The following is a 23,731-nucleotide window of genomic DNA, read 5'->3' as shown; positions in this document are numbered from 1 at the left end:
ATTTATTGTGACATTGGGATATGTGACCTTAGGTGTCTGAGGTGGTGAATCCGTATAGTTGTTGTCCATAGCTTTTGGGATTTTATTTAGTACTTACAGAATATGCCACTGTTCTGTTCTTAGCTACTGTTGTTTTACTCTCACCGACACTGGTGGTGAATCTTCAAAAAAAAATTACATAATTCACACTGTTATTAAAAATTTTATTTTAAATTAATATGATTTCATGGAAAGATTGATAAAGTTTTATTAAGGATTATTTTTATTAGATATTGGATTTGAGCAGTATCATTCAGCAGGTTTAATCACTTCAGTTCATCTAAGTAGTTTGAGGGTGAACTTTTTCAGAATTGTAGACACTGTTGCTAAAATTGCTGTGAATCGAACCTGCAAAAATTAATTAAGAATAAGGAAAAATTCCTCCTATATTTTTTTTTTCAAATCTTTCTTGCTCCAAGATTTATAAAATAAATAAAAAAACCAAAAAATTATGTATAATAAATGTTATTTAATTATGTAAATATTTATAATCTTATAAGAAATGCGATAACCAAAAAAATAAGTTTTTTGTTGATTTAAATTTTCACCTAACTTCAAATAATGATATGTTAATTTATTGTTTAACATAACATTAAAAAATATACATTTTGCTATTATCAATTCAATCACAATTGAGCTAATCCGTTATCCATTATAAATCAATCTGATTTTAAAAATACTAATGTTTATCTGTTTTGAAATATATTTGAGCATTACAAGCAATCTCTTCTTTTTTAATTAACACGTCCATTTTAAGACAGAACATTTACAATTTTCTATTAAGAATATTCTCCATGAGTTAAAAATGTGTGGCAAGTCATTTATAACAGACATTTCTGCATCTAACAATGTTTTGTAGACGCAAACAAAATGTTGACAAAATTGAACCCTGTATGTTCCTCAATTAAAATGGCAGTACAGTCCACACCATTTAAAGCCAACCATTCTTAATGAAATTTCAATATGAAGATAAACTAGTAAACATAGTCATGTTATATTGCTGTAAATTAACATCACACTTCATGAATCTCAACAATCTTAATACCAATAATAAATTCTTGGAATAAACTACATAATAAATAAAATCGGTTCCATGCACATGGATTGCACCAATTCAGTGACTATTTTTTTAAAAAAACATTATATAACCACCAAACATTTTGAGCATCCTTCAAGAACCTGCATACTCAAGTGTAGTGACCATTAAATGTCATTATTTTTACACTAGGAAAGGACTTCAACAGCTTCTATACAAGAGGGAAAAGACAGAAATATGTAGAGCTAAACGTGAAAGGCAATATTTCAATTTCCTTTTATTTTTCTTTTTCGCTCAATGTTTGAAACTTCAACTACTATAAGAAACAACAAATACAGTCACTAGGAAAAAATAATCCACACAGTACAATTTCCATAATAATCCCAAAAAGACAAAAATAAATGACAAATTCTAACATCTAATTTGATGCATGGTGCCTTAATCTCCCCTCAGCATTTTGCATACTTGTTAATTGAGAAACAAGGCACATTATCTACTTTTACTCGTTTACCTCTGCAAAATTTAGTGAAGACAAATGGATTTCTTTAGTAACCATAATTTAGAACTCCATGACCTCTAGATTGATGAAAATAATTTCAAAACTTTTTGAGCTAAGATGTGACAGTATCTTCAGTCCTTGGCTTCTTACTTTTCGGTTCTTCTTCGTCTTCCTGATTGAGAGCTCCATTGATAGCTTCAGGACCCAAAAGAGAGACATGCTTGCTAGTAATTGTACGACCTGCCCTCAGTTTTGGACCCCAGTGTCTTTCAGGATTTGGAAGAAAGCGTGCAACTTTCTTAGCTTGAGCCTTGCTGAGAGATGCTACAGCACGAGAAAAATTGGCCTGAAAAGGACAGACAAGGAAAGTTCTAGTCAACACACCACACCTGATCACAGTCCAACCAAACCATATGCCAAAATACGAACAATAACCAATATCTAAGTTCATGGAAATTCACCACATGGCCCAAAGTCTTGCTACACAATAAGTAAATAACAACGGATATAAGTTACATTACACAAATATTTTCCCATGTCTTAGTAGTTCATGGTTTTAACTAATATATGTTTAGTAACTTGTTGAAAGATGTTTGTGGTGCTTAGGGCTTCATAATACCAAGTTTGGCCAAACAAAGTTTTGTAAAAGCATAAGCTTTGTATTACTTCTAACTCACCCACCACAAACCTGTGCACACATCTCAGTTTAGATCAAATCCTCCTCCATGACTTGCTTGAATTATCCACCCAATAGCACATAATAAAAAATGTTGGGATAAGGAGAAGGGGAGTAACCCCATCTTGTATGAGACCAAAGCTTTAATGATTAACATACCTGTAGAACTGGTTCCTTTGAAAGTATGATGCTTCCTGATTGATCTGCTGGCTGAGGCTTCACTGGATGATTTTTTACCTGAAGGGAGAGATAATCAATGAATTGAGTAAAAATGCAAATCATTCTTTACAAATTTTCCCAGTATACCCAAGCAAACCAAATAAGTTCTACTCAGCGTCTTTAAATGGGCCAATGTGTTTTTATCTAGGAGTGTTTTATATACATGTCAGAAAAATCTAATTCCGCAGCAAAAAACAAAGCCAACATATAAATAAAAAGGTTTTAACCATGCGTGATAACTTACCCAGCAACGCATAATATCCCAAATAACATCCATGGGTGCATCTGATTTGAGCCCCAATGGATTAACATGAGTTCCAGATATACGATAGCCTGCATTGATCACTGCAGAACGGAAAATAATTGCTGATGGAGAAGTACATTTGAGGGTCGCACAGAGGTTGTGCAGACTCAAAAATAGGGGAACATCAGGCAATTCCTGCAAAGAATATACTCATTTAATATTAGAGTTTAGAAGATTTGGGTGAATTAATTGCAATGTAAAATGTTACGTGCATGCATCTTAAATGAACATGGAAACACACCTCTGATATTGTAGTCAACACAGCTGAAATGCGATCGTAAGCTGGATATCTGTCTTTCATAGATTTCACATCTGCTAGAATAGCAGCTACCCATTCTTGGTCGTGGATAGGAGCAGACCATATAGGACCACCCATATTGAATTTTTTCCCACAGTCAGTGCATTCTTGAGGAACAACAGGACCAAAGCCAGGCAAATATCTGACACTGGTATTCTGAAAAAGTAAAATGAAATTATGTTCCTCCCCTCAACATGTCATGGTTTTTAAACAGCCAAGAAAGCAACAAGTAGTATAACATGCCAACCCCTTGGTCTATTGCTAAAGCATAACCCCAATCCTCAAAACACAGTGGTCAAGAGAACGATAAAATTTAAGTATAATTTAGACAACGTCCCATGATGTTAGAGAAATAATTTGCACTTATGTTCTTTTTTGTTTAAAAGTTGTACTACCTCCCTTATTTTGTTAAGGTGATTTTGTGCATCGTTCGTACTTTAAAGGAGAGGTGTGTGTAATTTTTTTAGTAAAAGGGTGTCCAAATATGCAAGGTGTGATTAGTGCTAACCATGGAGATCAGTGTATTTCTCTATTTGGATCCTTAGTGTGGTAGTTTTAATTCTTTGTTGCGTATTGCAGTCCAGGCAAACTTCACCAGCACTAAACTCAATATATGAAATTAAACATTCGAACAGAATGGTAAAAGTAACACTTCCAGATGTCATAATAGAATTGATTATCCACCACAACTCCATATTACATTTTATACTATGCAAAGAAATAACTAAAAAGTTACGTAAATTGAGATGAGCTAAATGCCCTCTAACTATCTTTATTTTCTACTCAGTTCATCCCTGGCACAAAAAAAAGGACAGATCGAATAAAACATATGAATCCTTCTTCACTAGAACGAGTAACTCACTTTAGAGTGTAATGGCAGTAATATCTGTCATTGGGTAGAAAATTAATATTCAAAATTACGTGCATTTAAAAAAAATACATGCATATATACATAACAAATCATACAAATGTCAAGAACGACTTATTATCATGACAGCAGGTCTAGGTGTACAAAGAAGTTAGAAAACATTGAATCAGAACGTATTGTGTCAAAATGATGACAATAACAGACTAGAACAGGGTACACACCTTGGAAATGGTCCTTCCAATGGGCTGCAGGTGGAAAGAATCACAACCAGTACACTGATAAACATATGAAAGCTTTAGGGGAGTGTTTTTCATAGCACTGGCAGAACTGCAACCAAGTATTTCCTCTTTCAGTCAACGTAAAAGAAAATTATATTTTATGTCACAATCATTAATTTGCAAACACTAACAATATTTACTGAAGCACATGATAACAAAAGTAGAGAACTTACGTATATATGCGAACAAAAACACGTAGATAAAAGTCCATCTGCACGGATAGCACAGGAACAATATACCTCTTGTACCGATTAGCATGACTCTGCAATTGGTAAGAAAACATCACACTTAAACTTTCATAATATAGATAGATACTAAACTGATTCAAACTTTTGCACAATATTTGGTCTTTGATGACTGATTGACTATTTAACATCAATCTACGCATCCAAATAACAGGAGGATACAAATTAAGTATTAACAAACATTCAAGAAATTCCACATGATATATATACCTCAATGCAAGCCAGCACAATCCTCAAAGCCATTTCATGGCAATATTTCCCTCTCAATGGGTATGATCCATATCTAGTATGAATAGCAATTCTTAGATGTTCAGTCCACCAATCAAACAAATGCCAAAGAAAGTTTAAAGCCAATAAGAGTAATAACATTACTTCGAATAGCAGACCTCCCCATTCCCACCACAGAGCACAGCCATGTCTGTCGCAGTACACATCAGCATACCTCCATCAACAACAGATTGAACTGCTGAATCCAGAAACACAGAAGGTGAACCATAAGGATCAAGATCAACCTGAAAAAAATATCACCCATAAAGATCATGAAAAGCACATTTCCTCAGAAAGGTTAACACAAGTACATAATCGTAGCATCCACTTACCACATCAAATTCTTTAGGGTGGGTTATCATATATACACGAGCGTCAGCAAGATGAGACTCAACTTTTGAAACTGCAACTGAACCATTGAATTTGATGTTTCTTCTACAAGCATCAACAGAAGCTGCCAAATGCAAAACAAAAAGAAAATGCAGTAAGCATGCAGATGCTTAATGATAGGACGTAGGGTGATAGGTATAATGGGTTTAGGATAGAAGGAAGAGGAAATGAGAGGGCAGTTAGGAGGGAAGAGTTGTTTGACAGTTAGTTAGCTAGTGGGAAGGGGAAAAGAGACTTTATAAATAGGGTGTGGGTTCTGTACAGGGGGCAGGATTGATTTTAGTATTCTTTTGTAAAGACAGGAACTTTTTGTCCTGTGGAGGGGGATTAGGCTCCCTGGCTTTTGCCAATTGTGTACATTGTTTGAATAGTCAATACAGGAACTCATTCTTTTTACCGATTGAGTTCTTGAGTGTGAGTGTGTGAGTGATTGTTTTAGATAGGTTTCATACCCAGAAACCTATCACTTAAGCTGAAAAATCAAAGTAAACTAATCTCAAAACAGATAATATCAATTGTAAATACTCAATGAGCAGACAAACCATACAAAGGAAGAACTTTCTATGTTTAAAACTATAGAATAAAATTCAAGGACAATATAAGCTGAAAAACCCGTGAAACACCTTGATCGTTGTCCACAGCAACAACCTGACCAATTCCATCCACTTCGCGGGCATATCTGAGAGACCTTAGCCCAGATGCAGACAAAGCCTGTATGCCGGCAAGAGAACAGTTATATTATACACATGATACTTGATCTGGATTTGAATTTCAGTGAAAAATATTTAAATTAAATCAATATTGAATATACAACAATGATGGTGTCAAGATGACGTTAAAGAGTTCCTATATAAATAAAATATAGCAACTACACAAAACCTCAAGAACTCTCGGGGGCTTCAGTTCCCTCCGTCCCTTTCCTTCTGAACCATTGATTTGACCTTCTGTAGTGCTGCACTCTTCAGTGACCTTCACTGACTCTTCTTCCACAGTGCTGCAAGGTTCTTCTGGAGATATCTCTTCCTCTATTTTGCATTCCCCATTAGATTTATGTTCTTCTGGTGGAGTTGTGTCAAGTTCTTCCTCCTTAACCAATTCAGAAGGTTCATTATTTTCAAGTACCTTTGGCGCCCCTTTTGTTTTCTTGGACAACTGCGCCTCGTGCTCTTGCTTCCTTTTCGATATAAATGTTCTCAAAACAGCGACTGATATGTCCCTGTTATTAACCTAATAATTATAAAAAAGGAAGAAGGGTCAGTCTATACTAAACGAATATTGAATTCATCAGTTCACGCCTAGAAGAAAAAGTTAATAAACAGAGGAATTACATATAAACGTAACAAAAGAGAACGAATAAAGGCTTTCTCATAAAATCATACTAGTAACCATCTTAATAACCAATAACCGTCATCTCAAACAATTGAAAAGGTTCTAACATCATCCAATTCTTCAACTTTCAACATTTGCCTATCATGAAACATACAAAAGATGTATCTGATGACATAGGGAAAACTACAAATTTCAACTGGGTTTCCCAGCACAAGCAATATTTCAAAGCCAAACCCCCAAAAAAACTAAAATTTATGTAAATAAAAAGGCAAACTTCATCACCTGAGTTTTGTTGTAGAAGACTTCATTTTTTGCGTGCATGAGAATCTCAGCTTCTCCTTCCTTTATGATTTTGTAGTCATTGAGATCTGAAGACATTGTCGTTCCTATATCATGCAAAAACAAATTTACGGTGTGGTCCTTCTCTTCTGCTCGTTCTACGGTTTTCGAGCAGAAAAATGACCAAACCTTGAAAAGAGAAAGAGGTTTTGTTCCGATTCTAGTTGCTGTAACAAGCTTCAATTGCAGTTTTAGAACGTGGGAATGGGTAACCAACATAGCAAGGGTTTATATACATGGTTTTCAATTGCAATAACTGAAAACCCTATTGCGAAATTTTCAATTTTTCTTATGCAAAAGCGAAACAGTTTTTGTTTTTTTTTTCTTAAACCCTAACTGCAACTCAATGAATGCCTCGTAGGGTCAAAGTCAAAAAAATTACCAAAGTCGTAAATTACAGAAACGAGTCTTTCTAAGAAAATATACTAAAAAGAGTAAATATTATGTAATGGCCTCGTAATATAAATTACCGTTAATAAATTTATTATTTATGTAATATTACGTAAATATTAAAATCAATCATTCATATATAATTATTTAGTATTTAATTATATCAACTAAAATTATTTTATTATTTAAAATTAAAATAAAACAATGTTTCATTTGAATTTAATTTAAAAACAAGTATAATTATAACTATGTTACTTTAATTACTTTAAAATAATTTTCCAAATCTCTATTTATATAAATTACAATAAAAGTGTTCTCAACTATGAAAAGTTTGTAAAAGTTTCTCTTCAACGAAAATAATGTTGGAGATTTTTTTGTAACTCATATCTTTGAATTTATTTAACCAATATAAAGAAAATTTGTTTTCAATATATATTTTTTTAATTTTATCCATATTTTTAATTAAAATAATTGCATTTTCATTTTTACCTTTAAACGACCATTGCAGTTAACCAAAATTTAATTATTATATAAATTAAAATAATTTTTTGGAATTTATATTTTTAATAAATGCTTTTTAAAATTCAAATAATTATTTGATAATAAAAATTTATATAAATTATTTTTTTCATAATTATTTTTAATAATATTATTTTTTAGTTTAATAAATATTGGCTATAATAGAAAAAGAAAATAGAGACACATCCATGGACTAAATAAATAAATAAGTTATCAAAAATAAAATTTAATCATAACGTCCCAATTCGATATAAATTTTATTTTAATAAAATTTTATTTTAGTAAAATTGATAAATCAATTAGTCTTTCATCACTTCATTTTATATATATATATATATATATATATATATATATATATATATATATATGATTTTAAACTTAATAAATTATATAAGAGTCATGTTATATATATAATAAACTCTCTTTTATCTTCTCAGTATTAATCTATATAACTTATACTATATACAAAGATTTTTTTCACACACTTATTAAGCGATACACGAATATAACATTGCATATTAAAACGAGATAATATATAACTAACTAGAGAAGTATAATAAAAATATATTAAACGAGTCATTTTATAGATTGATTATATGAGTTTAGGAATACTTTGACTAAATGAGTTGTTTAGGAATTAGCAAAGCAATTTAAGAATGCATATTAGACAACTCATTCATATATTGATTAGACAAATCTAACATTATACATTAGACAAGCTTTTTCAAACATAGATTATATGACTCTAATAATATATATTAGACGAGTATGTTCATTGACTAATTAGATAAATCTTGCAATATACGTTACTAATTTGACGAGTTAAATAATACACGTTACACAAGTCTATTCATGCACTAACGAGACAAATATTTTGTGCATAAAACATAAAACAAGTCATTTCATGCATTAGTTTGACGAGTCTAAGAATACGTGTTAGGTGAGTCTATCAATTGAGTGATTAAACGAGTCTAGCAATACAAATTGGATGTGTTTTTCCATACACTAATTAAATGAGTCTAGCAATATATATTAGATGAGTTTATTTATACACATTATTTTGGGGTACGAGTTTGAGGTCTCTTACTCAAAACACTCCAAGTTGTCTTGAAGACCTGATAGGCTCCCTAATGGTCCTCCATCATCCAAGTTACATTGTTCCCTCTCCTTTCTTGTCCAAGTTGTGTAGAGAGGTACCTATCAAAGGCACTCTGACACTCAAGTCAATAATATGATCGATCAATTAGCACAACAAGTAATACATATTATGTGCATTCTCCCCATTAAGTCATACCTGAGACTTTTATTTATAATAATTGTGATGGACCTTTACCTTTCGCTGGCCTAATGATGACTCAATCACACCCTAATCTACATTAGGGGCCTAATTAGTCATTACCATTGATAATTTGATCATACTATTAAGTCATAATGGGTATGACCTAGAGGAACTCGACGCAAAGCAGCTCATTCTTGAAGGATGACGACTTAGGTGGTCGACCTGATTAGACGACCTGGGTGGAAGACCTAGGTGAATGGCTTAGGTGGTCGGCCTAGGTGGTCGGCTTGGGTGGTCGCCGTGGGTGGTCGGCTTGGGTGGATGACTTGGGTGGTCGGCTTAGGTGGTTAGCCTGGCCTAGGTGGTCAGCCTTTGTGGTGATCGGTCCTAGGGAAGGTCGTACGGTACACACATATTATATGAGTCTATTAATACACATTAGATAACTCTATTCATTATCCGATTAGATATATCTTACAATACGCATTAGACGAATATATTCATACACATTTGATAAATGTAACAATAATATCAAATGAATATGTTCATATATTGATTAAACGAGTCTAATATTTAATATTAGATGAATCTATTCATGCATTAATTATACACATTAGACCAATATGTCCATAAATTGATTTATATTTATAATGAATATACTCAACACATATTTGCATAGTCTATTCTTTTTATTTTTATAGAATTTACTCTATATTTTTTCACATGTTATATCCTTTATATTTTTATAAAATTTATTCTTTATATTTTTACATATATATTGACTTTTTAAACTTACGAATAATTTTTCATGTTGATTTTATTTAAAATTTAATTATAAACTTAAAATATTATTATTTTCTTCAACCTCTAAATATCTTTTAATATAATATATATTTAAATATTTTTTAATATAATATATATTTAGTAATGTTTGGGATAGTGGGTCAATAACTACTCCTCTACAATTAATTGATAGTTTTCAATCATCACCTTCTATTCCAGTTATCGTTATCCTCGGTATCCCATGTTTAGTTTTGAGAGTGTGGGGTGATGTACCTATCAAAAGCACTCTCACACTCAAGTTAGTTGAATTTCATAATAAATGTAATCACCTTCCTCCTTACCTTACCTTTGTATTTATAGGTTTTGGAGTGAGTTTTAATTAGGGTTAACCCAATTAAGGCCCAAGAGTTCATAAGTATGTTTTGTCTTGTTAATCATGTAAGGTTTTATGAAGAGCAATTTACATTGTATTTATCGATCGCGTCATCCTCGAAACGTATACCGACTATAATGTATATGGACCCCTCCAAGTTTGTTTCGAAAGATGTTCGGTTTCGACGAGTTGGCCAGTTAGTCAACGTAGGAGAATACATTAACCGATCGATCATACAGTATAACTGAATTGATTTTTTTTTAACAAATATAAGAACCAAATAAAACATAACACTGATATTAACACATGTTAATCACCTTGACACATGATATTGTTATTGTCACGTGACACAATATTAACTTAACACGTGACTTTTTTTCTTAAATTAAGAAAAATTAAAAATAAATAAATAATTTTTTTTATAAATATTTAAAAATATTAAAATAACTATGAAGTAACACGGAAAAATAGATTAACGAAAATCGATTCTTATTAAAAAAAATATTAAGACAAAATTGACAAAATCGAATGAAAATAAAGACTAAATTGGTATTATAACTTTTTTATTTTTTATTAATTTTAATCCAATTTAATTTGATCTCTATGAAGTTGTAGTATGTTCCATTAACAGAGTTATAGATTTAGAGTTTTCTTATTAAAATTTGTAATTATAAAATATTCTCTTTTTAATTTTAAAGCATGCTTTCTTTTAAATAGAAAAAATTGTTTAAATATTTAAATTGTTAGATAATTTAATATTTAAAAATACATTTTGTTAATATAACAATAAAATAAAAATATAATTGTTATATTACTATTATTTTTATTAATATTAGTGAAAATAAATGCGGTAAATTAATATGTACATTAATTTTATATTTAATGTCCTCTTTAATATATATTTATTTATGTTTATCTTGTTTTGTTAAAATTTGATTTTTGTTTGATATAATTAAATCTAAAATGAAAAGGAGGTGATAATTAAGCTGTGCTTGTATTTGAAGATGGATTTAAGAGTGTGAATTTGAAGAAAAAAAAGGAAGTGAAGATAAGAAATAAATATATTTGAGATGAAAAGTTTGTGAAAATTAAGGATAACTATGGATTGAATTTTTAAAGATCCAATCTAAATTCAATATAGATTGAGAAATTTGGAGTAAATTGTGGATTCAAATATGATTTTGTTGCAAAACAACTAGTTTGTTTTTTTTTCTAAAAAAAATCCAAAATATTTCGATCGATATTTAAGTCCATATCCATTTCTAATTTATATTTTTAATGAAAATTAATTTTTTTATAAATCTAATTTTAATTTTAAATCTATATTTTAAAAATAAAATAACTACTTCATTTAATACATAAATTCATAAAAAGTTAAATAATATATAAAATATAATAACATTAATGACATTAAAGATTAATAATAAATTATATAAATTCTTAACATTTAAAGAAAAAACTAACAATGGATTAATGACTAATAACATCGATTGAAACAGCGTTTTCAATTCCTAGATTTTAATAAATCCAATTCTAAATACTGTACAGATTCCGAAATCTAGTGCTTTCAATATGCATCTTGAATTGGACATGTTAATCTTAAAATAGTAGAAGCTGCTTAATAACTACTGCAACAGACTTAATATCAGTAAATGCCAAACAATTCTTATGTAAACAATTTTTTTAACAATTTTTTTAACAATTTTTTAATAATAAATTATTTATTATTATTTTATTAATTCTTATATTTAAAACGAATCAATTATAAATTATTATATACTGTGTCAAAAAATTATTAAAAAAAATCGTTAAAAAAACATTTTTCATTCATATATGAGAGTTCACTACACATCATCAAATAACAACAATATTAATCTCCATATCAAAAGCCCATTCACGACAAATGTAAAGTAAGAATTTGATCATTGAAAAAGGAGCAACAATTATATATTTCTAACATTAAGCTAATAGAAACATAGGAGCCACCTAAAAGCAATTATATATGAAAACAACAATGGACGTCCATTCATGTACTTATTGGTTACAAGAGACATGGGGCTTGAGCTTTAACTTAAAGAAATTATGTTGTAATCAACATCTTCTTGAGAAACCAACTCTAAGAAATGAAAAAGTTATCATTATTTAATACATATTTAATTGTAATATTATTACATAATTGAAACATTAACCTACTTTGGTAACACATTGAAGCTTTTTAAAATCATAGTCTAACAATGATGTTAAATGTTTGTCTTTTAAAAACTACAATATGGATCAAACACTGTTTCTCTTGTGCTAAATGCAGATTCATATGCTATCATGGAAACATGCATAGCTAATAATTCTTGTGCTATGTTTGAAAGGATTCAAAATCTACATTAATTAATTTTCCACCAATCAAGAATGTTCAAAATCCAACTAGAAAATCCAACGTTTTGCTCAATCGAAATCCAACAAAAAAAGAGAGAGATTAAAATTAGAAAAGGAAACGAAAGATACATTTGCATTACGAATTAGATTTATCTTGGATCAATTATAAAGAAAGAAGAGAGAAAAATAATTTATGATTTATTGTATTGAAATTTTAAATTAGAAAATGAGTTTCAGATTTTGGTGGAAAGAAAATGATGGTTTCGATTCAGATTTCTTTGGATATGAGCATATCCAAATAAAAAATTTGGATTTTCCAGATTTTAAATTCCATATAAATAAAATAGGAAAATCTGGTTTAGAGAAATTATGCAATAAGGATCACAACTAAAAAACAAAATTTAGAAAATGGGTATTTTGTCCACCTTAGTGAAAGCTGTGAGTAATATGATAGATTTGATGGATTAAAAGAATAATTTAATAGATGAAATTGTAAGATAAAAATATATTAAAACAAATTAATTATTTTATTTATTCTTTTAATTATAATAATAATAATAAAATGTATTTATAAATATTTATTATTATTCCTATATATTTGTATTCTTTAATTATTTATTATATTATAATGAAAGAATAAATATATTGTTATTAGAAAGAGATAATATGAAATTTATAATAACTACCTTTCTTTGCATCCTAGCGAAGAAATTCTGAAACATAATTCTTTCTCGTTTTCTGTGATTTTATGCATCAAACTTTATAAAACCATTGTTTTTCTTCGCTCCGTTTGCAGAAACAAAGAGAGGAAAAATAAATGAGAGGTAAGATATAAGAAAAAATGTGAAATAATTTTACATATAGTAACAAGTATATTGAAAAGTAAAATATGTATATAACCGAAAGAAAAATATTTTTATATTTAGTTAAAAATTAATATTATCTAATAATTTTAGTTGAATTGAGTTTAATTTCAGATTTAACATAGTAGAATTCTTACCCAACACGTAAGAGAATATGTTAGGCGTTGGATTATCTTTTAACTCAACTGCAAAGAAAACTGAAATCAATTTATGTGAGTTGAATTAAGTTCTAAGAGACAATATACACCCATATTTATAGTGGATAAATAATCACTTTAAATATAAATAAAATTTTAAAAAATAAATATTAGAAGACAAATTTTAAGTTTCTGAATGTGCCTGCACCTTTAATATCAATTTGTTTAAACAAATAAATAATATTATGTGATGATATTTTTTTATTAGTTTTTTCAAATATTTAACCGATCGTGTATAAATTTAGTAACATGGGATTATTCTCACTTAAACAATGATGTTGAATTCATGTCCTAAGCATTCAGGACATTAAATATTTGAAAGATTTTTTTCTTCACATGGTGATCTCATTCATCAACGTATGCAACACTGTATGGCTATTTATTCTCTTTATTAAATCATTTAGTTAAAGTTTCTCTTTTTTTTTTCTTTAATTCTCTTAGTTTCAAAGTTTGTTTTATAAGTTAGTGCATAGACAGCATTTCTATGTTAATAACTTAAATTAAAAAAAAAAAAAAACTCATTTTGTAACCTTATTATTTACACACACACACACACTAAGACTAAATTAAATGATTTTAAGTATAAAGATTAAAGATAAATTTCGTACTATTTTATTTAAAGACTTTATGAGACCGACATATCTACCAAATGTACAAGAACACCATTGTAATTGGTCTCTGCCAAATTTATCCAACCATTTGTACGTCCATATCAAGTGAATCAACCATCATTATTGGAGAATTTTCGAAGGAATGAGAGAAATTTGCACTTCCAAACTAGAAAGGGAAAAAGGGGGCATTGAAAAAAGAACTTCTTTTCTTTTGAAAAACCTTGTTTCCATTCTCACTGTGTCAAGTTTCTTGATTTGAAGTATGACAAAAGAAAAAAGAAAACAAAGTTTCTTGATTAAGGAATTTCCTTTCCCTTTCAAACACGACCGTTGAAGTGTTATGTTCACTCTCACAGCATGTTGTTCTGATCTGTAGCGGTAGCTTTAAGAAAGGGAAACTTAAACAGAAACTCCAAGTGTAAGATAGTGATATATAGCAACAAAAATGTGCAGGTTCATAACAACCATTAGGTGAGACATAACTGGAACCACAAGAGAATTCCCTCGAAGGTTCTTCTACAATATTATACATGCAATGCCTTAGCATTGTTCCTCTCAACAACTCTTGATCTATAAAACTTTTCTCACTCATAGTTTCTTGGAGCCAATTGTAGCAGTTCATAACATCAAACACATATTCAGACAATGAGGCTTGTCATTTCAACTTTCTGTGTTCTTGTGTTATTCTCTTGTGCTGGTCAGATACAAGTTTCACTATATGTTGATTTTGTTTCACTAACACATGAATATTCAACTAATGTTATAACTTTTTGCTGTCTCAGTTGCTTATGATCCTTTGGATCCAAACGGAAACATAACAATCAAATGGGATATCATGTCTTGGACACCAGATGGCTATGTGGTAACACAATCTGCATTTCTACTTGTTCTATAATTAAGCGTGTTTGTTTGCAAAATGGATTTCCATGCAATGGAGTTATACTTAATGCTTTCATTTTCTTAAAAACAAGTTTATAAGAAAACTCAGTATAATGTTTTGATTTAGCTTAAGAATTAGTTAAAGTTGCTTTAACAAATTGCTGCAGTAAAATGCATGAACGAAACCAGCCTAAGTATTAAACAGAAAAGTGCCAAAATAAAATATGTAACTGTTAGTTGTTTAATCAAATGCTTGAGTCATGCAATGAATTCACCTGATTTATGGCTATTGCATTTTCTTTCAGGCAACTGTAACAGTCCACAATTTCCAAATGTTTCGGCACATCATGAATCCTGGATGGACCTTGGGATGGACATGGGCCAAGAGAGAAGTGATTTGGTCCATGATAGGAGCTCAAGCCACAGAGCAAGGAGATTGTTCTAAGTTCAAAGGCAACATACCTCATTGCTGCAAGAAAACTCCCACAGTTGTAGATCTACTCCCTGGTGTTCCTTACAACCAGCAATTCACAAACTGCTGCAAGGGTGGAGTGGTGGCTGCATGGGGCCAAGATCCTTCACAAGCTATCTCATCCTTCCAAATTAGTGTAGGCCAAGCTGGTACCACAAACAAGACAGTGAAACTTCCCAAGAATTTCACTCTCTTGGCTCCTGGACCAGGCTATTCCTGTGGCCCTGCCAAGATTGTTCCTTCCACCACTTTCCTTACCTCTGACAAGCGCCGCAAGACTCAAGCACTAAGTATGATCTCTAACCTCACAATTTCAGTTTGAACACCAATTTCACCATTAAAAACTCTCAAAAATCTCATTTGCTTTTTCTTATGCAGTGACATGGAATGTTACCTGCACATACTCACAGTTCCTGGCAAGAAAGAATCCAAGTTGTTGTGTATCTTTGTCTTCCTTCTATAATGAAACTATCACCCCTTGTCCCTCTTGTGCCTGTGGCTGCCACAACAAGAAGAATTGTGTCAAGTAAGATTTCTGTAAACGTTAAAATAGTAAAAGGGTCATGCACAATCTCAAGAAATCTGTTAATATGTGTTATGTAAATTAATAGAGAATTTCCAATAACTTCTTATCACTGTTGGTGTGGTATGCAGGCGTGACTCCAAAATTCTCAGCATGGTGGGTCTCCACACTCCCAAGAAAGACAATGAACCATTGTTGCGGTGCACTCATCACATGTGTCCAATCAGGGTTCACTGGCATGTCAAGGTTAACTATAAGGACTATTGGAGAGTCAAGATTGCCATTACAAACTTCAATTACAGGATGAATCACTCTCTCTGGTCTCTTGCTGTTCAGCATCCAAATCTTAATAATCTCACCCAAGTTTTCAGTTTTAATTACAAGCCTCTTCTTCCCTATGGTTCAATAAGTGAGTGCAAGCAAATCAATCTTCTCGAGTTTCTAGAATAATTCCATAACTTTAAGAATGAGTTTTCAAGCATGTTGTTATTGTGCATGCAGATGACACTGGCATGTTCTATGGCATGAAATACTTCAATGATCTTCTAATGGAAGCTGGACCAACTGGGAATGTTCAATCAGAGTTGCTTCTTCAGAAGGACAAGGATACATTCACATTCAAGCAGGGGTGGGCTTTTCCTCGCAAGATCTACTTTAATGGCGATGAGTGCATGATGCCTCCACCTGACACCTACCCATTTCTACCTAACTCAGCACCTCCAAGCCTAATTACCTTCCCACCATCTATTTTCTTGCTGCTTTTCTTTTTAGCAGCGTGGTGAACAACTGCATAGTGTGTCAGAATTTTTGTGAAAATTTTGAAAATACCTTCTCCATGATAACGTGACAATAGGCATGAATACTCAAATTCTTTGGAAACACCTAGCCAATCTCATGGCTGTGTTTTTCTGACATGAGCAACAGGGATGCTGAATGTAAATCTCAACAGTGATTTTGTCCTAATCATAGATTCCTGATGCTGTCACAGCAATGCCATAATGAATAATACATACGTCTTCTAGTCTTTCTTTGGACTACATTTACAGCATGTTTGGATGAGCGCGTTGAGTTTTAGTTAAAATTAAGTTCAAAGAAATACAATTCAAGTTTAGAAGTTTATCATTAAAACAACAGTCATTTTGGAACCAAGCATGAAAATACTCTCATTAAATAATTTAAATGTAGTTAAAATTTAGTTATACTAATAAATCTACAAAAAATAATTTATTTATAGTTATATTTGAGATGGAAAGAAGATTGAATATTTACAATCATGTTTACTAGTGTGTTTAAACGATCTTACCTGAATAAAAACACGCAGGAACATGTATAAAAAATAAATACATGTACCAAACACATACTAAATGAATCATCACCTCCCAAAACATACAATGATGATTCCAATGTGGCTGCAATGAATAAGCAGTGATCATTTCTAGTACAGACTTGCGTTTATGAATTATTCCATTTACTGTGTACCTTTAAATATTTCTTATACTTACAGAATCAACTATGGAGCAAAAATGAATAAACACATCATTACACTAAAACAAATAGAAATAACAATGTAGTAGCCAATTCAATCGCCCCATATGCTGGAACTTAGAAACAAATCAAGGGGGCAACAAAGCTACTAATGAAATTTTTCTGTGGATGTCTTACTCCAGCTTGGTTCAAATCCCAAATTGGTATCCCAAAAATGAGTCAAAACTTGTCACATCGAAGAGTTGTTCATGACAGATTTGAGGGTGGCATGCATAGGAACTTTAAGCGTATGCATGCAATACTAAGGCCACCAAAGAGGTCATCATCAAAACAAGCAGGGAAACCTCTTGCCTGGAACCAGCATTAGGTAACCATGGATAGGCATCAGGTGGTGGCATCACACAAACGTCACCATTGAAATAGACTCTCCGAGGGAAGGCCCAACCCTTGTCAAAAGTGAAAGTTGATTTATCCTTTTTGAATAGTAGTTCAGACTGTGCATTACCATCAGAACCAGCTTGCATGAGAAAATCATTGTAGAACTTAACTCCCCACAACATTGCGGTATCATCTGTTAAAAGCAACACAGATAAATTATTTTTGTTCCTCCACAAAAAATACATGCTCTATGGTGAAAACAAGAATTGTTGCTCTTGCAGTAATTATCACCAGAATGTTTAGAAAAGTCACTTTCAAGTATGTGTGCATTCCAAAGGTTGGTCAAATTTTAAAAAAATACATATTGAAAGAAAAATATATTTGAAAAATTTAAAACTGTAATGAATGAATGCGGAGGTAGAATCTTTTTGAAAATTTTGAAATTATAAACAAGAAATATATATATATATATATGATTCATAAAGCAGTTTATGTCATTCTTAAGATGGAGCATGGAAAAAAATTGAGTCACTTTAAAATATGTAGGAGTGGATCAGCCAGAGTTTGGAGAATAAAATGAATATTTTAATGAAAAGATTAAAAAAATGAGAAATTTTTTTGAGAAGAAAATAATTAACAAAAAAATTACAATCAATTAATTGCTTTGAGAGCATATGCAATTGAGATTTGAAAGCAAAAAATTTAACATAAAAAGTAAAACTGGTAGTAATTGATAAATTAAGCATTTTAGAAAGTATGCAAATAGAGTGTTAAGAAACGGTGAGGCTACATGTCTTGAAGAAGAACAAATTCAGATTACAACAGAAGATAATCTAACACTCAAGAAGTTGGACTCTTAATATATTAATAGGAAGGATAAGTAAATATACTACCCAAGAAATTTGACAACTCCTCATAATCCTAGAGTGGCTGTCTACCAACAATTGTACCAAGCCTACACTACATTCAATTTGTGTTTTGCTTTTCCACAATGTATCCTAAGAGACAATCCTGTTTGAGACACTATCAGACACTGCATTCAATTAAGTTAAATAGTTATGAGTATTTCAACGTATCTAAAGTTGTAAGTCTTTGAAAGATAACACTTACTTATTGATCCGTATGGAGTTATTGACTGGTAGTTGAAACTGAAAAGCTGGGTCAGATTGTCAAAGTTTGGATGTTGAACAACCAAGTTCCAGTCAGAATAGTTCATCCTGTAATTGAAATTAGTAACAGTGACCTTCACGCGCCAGTACTCCTTGTAGTTAAGCTTAACATGCCAGTGAACTCGGACAGGACACATATGACGAGTACATCGAACCAAAGGTGCAATACTACTTTTATCAGGTCCAGGGTTGGAAACAACTGATGCTAGATGTGGTGAATCTGGCCTGTAATGATATGAAAAAAGGACATGTGATGTTATTATACAGTTTTTGTTTGTGTTAAGAAAAAAAATCAGTGCACCAAGCATTAAAACCTACTTTACACAGTCCCCTGTTAGTGATGAGTTGCCCTGGCAGCCACATGCACATGTAGAGCAGGGAACAACAGTATTGTTATAGAAAGACGAGAGCGAGACGCAGCAAGTGGGTGTTCTCTGAGCAAGAAATTGTGAATATGTGCATGTCACGTTCCATGTCACTGTGATACATCAGAGCAATGATAAGTTCAAACTATATTGATGGATCTTGCTAATGTGAAGTAAAAACATGGAACAACTGTTAACTTAGGTTCTATTTGAATAAGCTTCTCAGTAAGAACTTAAAGTTATAGGAGAAGAAAATAAGAATTGAGTTTCCCTCATGAGAAAAAATCAACTTATGCACTTCAACTTTTGAAAAAGTTAAATGCGAGAGCTTCCATGAAAGTAAGTGTGTACAAGTTGAGTTTAGCTTATAGGAAAAAGCCAATTCAGTTTACCTTCCTTGTTTATTCTCCTACAGCGTTTATGGAAAACTTTATCTAAACATGACCTTAGACCAGTTTTAAAATATCATCAGAGTACCAGATTTTAGCACTAACAAAAACTACAACAAATAGATAATTAACTGAAAAGTGTGGAAATGAACATAAAAGTCCAGTAACTTACTGAGAGCTTGGGTCACTCTTCTTTTGTCTGGTTGTATGAATTGAGTTGGTTTCACAATTTTCGCCGGGCTACATGTGTAACCGGGGCCTGGTGCTTTCAAGGTGAAGCTTTGTGGCAGTTTGACAGTTTTGTTGGTGGTACCAGCACTACCTACACTGATTTGAAAGGCTGCAACTGCTTTGGATGGATCCTGTGCCCATGAGCTGAGTACACCACCTTTGCAGCAGTTTGCAATTTGTTGATTGTAAGGTGTTCCGGGAAGTAAATCTACAACTATGGGGTTCTTTTTACAGCAATGTGGGATGTTTCCCTTAAATCTTGAGCAATCCCCTTGTTCATTGGTCTGACCTCCCACCATGCTCCATATCACCTCCTTCTTTGCCCATGTCCATCCTAGTGACCACCCAGGTGCTGAGATATGACGGTATTTTTGGAAATTGTTCATTGTAACAACAGCCTGTCCATTCAATTGCTTCTTAGACATAACTAAATGAAAAAAAATAAGCCAAATATTCTAAATAGCTCTAGCCAATAATATAAATAAACTCGTGTTTATACTAGTTTTCATTCAATTACAGTAGTTTTACAACTTGCACAGTAAAAACTGAACACAATCTTGAATTTTCTGTGAAAATTGGATAGTAGTGTAATTTGGAATTCAAATCCTGTCATATTCCTAATTGGAACAAGTGGAATGGTAGAAAGTACAAATACACTCTTTGCTAATTGAAATTCATATGGGACCCAATAAATACAAACTGGGATCACACGATTTTAATGGATGCCATCATATGAATTTCAATCAACAGTGAAGGGTGATAGAGAACATATTGCTTTCATTTCTCAGTGAACAAAATGATTTTGCTTCTAGATCTTTTAAGCAAGATATATTATCCAAGTAAGAACTGAAATATAACATGAGATGGAACTAATGCGAACATGCAGATTCATCACAAAATATAAGCCTAACTAGAAGAGAGAAAGAGGGACAAATACCTTTATGACCATGTCTAACTGTAAATAGATTATTTGCTTCTGATATTAATAGGTGAAACTGAAAAATAATGTACTTACTACATAACCATCAGGTGTCCAACTTATAATATCCCATTTGATTGTGATATTTCCATTTGGATCAAGTGGATCATAAGCTTCTGAAAGATAAACAGTAAAACTTAAAATTTAAATTAATTTATGAAAGGGGGGACAATGTAAACAGTGAACTTCTACATTTTCCTACATCCTCAAGCACATTAAACCAAAAAGACAGTGATGATACTCATGAAAGGTGCGATGAAAAATTGATAAAGCAAATGATCAAAGAAAGTAAACAAGCCAACATTTATACAAGCAAATAACTAGTTCATGAAATCATACTACTACACTTTACATATTCAAACACCCTGATAAAAAAACCACGTCCAATGTCATATCAATTTTTAACCAGCATCTTACAACAATACAGATAACCATAAGTTCAGCATCTTACAACAATACAGATAATCATAAGTCCAGCATCTTACAACAACCAAGATTTAGAAAAAACGAAAAAAAAGAATTAGGAAGGAATCCAAAATCCATATTTTCCACTACAGCCATAGGCATCATCAACATGAAAAGTCACCACAAGCCAATAAAAAATCAAAATGTTCAAGAGTGTCAACAGTGTTTTTAGTTCTCATGTTCTACAAGTTCCTGGAAAACACGTCATCCTTGTTTTTCGTGCCCCATTCCTAGAACCGTAATTTTTCCTCCTTACATTGAAATACCCAAACCTTGGTCACTAAGGAACGAAACGTAGACGAAACATGCGATTTCACGACTAAAATTTGGCACTTCAAATTACAGAGACGAAAATTCAAGGTTTAAACAATCAGAAACTAAACCCAAAGACAACCCATTTCTCAGAAACTAAAAAGCTATCAACCCATTTCCAAAACTTGGACAAAGTCCATCACCATTCATCACCCAACAAAGCGCACCACCAATCTCAAACATTCATTCCAATTCAACACGCCGTGAGGACCACGTCATGTAAAAAGGAACAAACAATAAAACACAAACAATCTCGTACCCAACAGAAAAACACGACACCCCCACCAATCGAAAGCACGGAACACACGAAAAATCCAAAACTTTAACTAGAAAAAAGAGGAGCATGAGTGCAGGAACCTGTTGAAGTGAAGCACGTGCAAAAGAAGAGAAGCAAAAGCAGAATGCATGGGCAGGGTTTGAAGAAGGATCGGATCGTGGGTGTGAAGGTGAAAAGGAAAAACATTTTCCTTTGAACAAAGGGAATGTTGGGGCGTTCAGAATTTTTTGTTGGAGTGAGAGGGAAAGAGAACAGAGTGAGTAAAAAGGAACAGAGGAAGAGAGAAAGAGAGAGAGAGAAGAGTCTGTGTGGAAAAATTACGCGGCCTAAACTGACTGTTTTGTTGTGTCCAGTTGGCGAGTGTTTGTCAGAGCAAGAGATGGTGGACTATGAAATCCCACTGTAAGCACTGCCAAAACTTCTAAAAAATTCAGCCCACTTTACACTTTTCTATTTTATTTTTCATGTTTTTGAAATACATATATATGTATTTCATAATAATAATCAGATGTTTCACTATCATTATTCCTATTTACAATTTTGGAAGGAAATGGAAATAAATAAATCACAATTTATTGTTTTTTATTAAACATTAAATGAAAGAAAAAAATAATTAATGTCAACAAATGAATTTGAAATTTATGGTTAATTTCTATTTCTTTAATATTTTCAACTAAAATGTAATGTTAAATGTAACTAAAAGGTGATTATTATAAAGTTAATAAATTTAATTAATTAATTAATTAATTAATTATATATATATATATATATATATATATATATATATATATATAAAAGTATAGAAAAATATTGTCCTATCAGTAGATAACTTATTTAGATTTTGATTTTTTTTTTAATTTTAATTTAAACTTTATTCTTCCTTTTCCTGTGTTCTAAAGCCGTGGTTTAGGTCAATCGATGAGTGCTTAAATTAAAATAAAGAAAGGGTGATTTGTATACCTTAAATTTTAAATTTGATATAAAATTATAAAATTAAATAATAAAGAGTAAACTAAAGAAACACATTAAAAAGCAGTATTACAAAAATTTCTTTTATCAACCATATAATCTTAATGTTTTTGAAAATTAAAGGATGCACTCGAAATGAAATGGTAGTAATAATCATGACAAATAATTTACAAACTTAAAGTTTCGCATTCCAAATAAAGTAGCTTATGAAAAATAAAACCTGTAGAAGCTTACGACTGTGTAAATGTTTTTAATTATAGAATTAGATTATGTGAAAAATAAATAAAAGAATTAGAAGGTTACGTAAAAGTTTATTAATTTATTTCTTTAAAAACTCTTATATTAAAAAATATTATCATAAAATCATTTACTGTTCTTTTTCTTCCAAAATCTTCAATCTTCTTTCTTAAGATTCACAAAGTGAGGAATGGAACGCGCCCAGCTACCACCAGCTAAGTTAATTTATCCGAAACTAAATAAAAAAGCACTTTCACTTCTGTACTTTTTAAAACATTAAAAATTAATAAAAATAAGTAATAAAAGTGACTGTTTCCAGAATATAGTTAAAAATATGAGTAGTTAAAAATTAACATAAAAATTATAAATAGTGGAATAGATCATAACATTTGTTAGAATTCATTAGAAAGTTTTATAAGCACATTTTTA

At 31.3% G+C, this 23,731-nt stretch overlaps 3 protein-coding genes across 4 annotated transcripts; 1 reads left to right on the top strand and 2 right to left on the bottom strand.

The window, feature by feature from the left end:
* Nucleotides 1–1,327: 1,327 nt before the first annotated feature.
* LOC124845013 (tRNA (guanine(26)-N(2))-dimethyltransferase 2-like) lies at nt 1,328–7,101 on the bottom strand. 2 transcript variants are annotated; one of them, XM_047322034.2, is made up of 13 exons: nt 6,731–7,101; nt 5,999–6,346; nt 5,743–5,830; nt 5,062–5,183; nt 4,835–4,974; nt 4,673–4,745; nt 4,391–4,479; nt 4,161–4,266; nt 3,015–3,227; nt 2,714–2,908; nt 2,410–2,487; nt 1,725–1,920; nt 1,328–1,588 (listed from the first exon to the last, which is right to left on the bottom strand). In XM_047322034.2, the coding sequence occupies exons 1-13, from the start codon at nt 7,004–7,006 to the stop codon at nt 1,575–1,577; spliced, it is 1,938 nt and encodes a 645-aa protein (XP_047177990.1). In that variant the 5' UTR covers nt 7,007–7,101; the 3' UTR covers nt 1,328–1,574. The 2 variants fall into 2 exon arrangements, with proteins under 2 accessions (XP_047177990.1, XP_047177989.1); XM_047322033.2 differs by having other exon boundaries at nt 1,328–1,920; nt 6,731–7,099.
* Nucleotides 7,102–14,637: 7,536 nt separating this feature from the next.
* LOC124845011 (COBRA-like protein 4) lies at nt 14,638–17,070 on the top strand. The gene is made up of 6 exons (XM_047322030.2): nt 14,638–14,869; nt 14,955–15,034; nt 15,357–15,813; nt 15,902–16,049; nt 16,178–16,455; nt 16,548–17,070. The coding sequence occupies exons 1-6, from the start codon at nt 14,818–14,820 to the stop codon at nt 16,826–16,828; spliced, it is 1,296 nt and encodes a 431-aa protein (XP_047177986.1). The 5' UTR covers nt 14,638–14,817; the 3' UTR covers nt 16,829–17,070.
* A 353-nt stretch (nt 17,071–17,423) lies between these two features.
* On the bottom strand, nt 17,424–22,459 carry LOC124845010 (protein COBRA-like). Its single transcript, XM_047322028.2, has 6 exons — nt 22,177–22,459; nt 21,079–21,158; nt 20,005–20,461; nt 19,397–19,556; nt 19,020–19,303; nt 17,424–18,102 (listed from the first exon to the last, which is right to left on the bottom strand). Exons 1-6 carry the CDS (start codon nt 22,280–22,282, stop codon nt 17,813–17,815), a joined length of 1,377 nt encoding a protein of 458 aa, XP_047177984.1. The 5' UTR covers nt 22,283–22,459; the 3' UTR covers nt 17,424–17,812.
* Nucleotides 22,460–23,731: the final 1,272 nt, after the last annotated feature.

This window comes from Vigna umbellata, chromosome 4 (genome assembly GCF_029865625.1).
Source record: "Vigna umbellata cultivar VRB3 chromosome 4, Vumbellata_1.0, whole genome shotgun sequence".
In the NCBI taxonomy this organism is placed as follows: domain Eukaryota; kingdom Viridiplantae; phylum Streptophyta; class Magnoliopsida; order Fabales; family Fabaceae; genus Vigna; species Vigna umbellata.
This window is presented reverse-complemented; position numbering and strand designations above follow the sequence as displayed.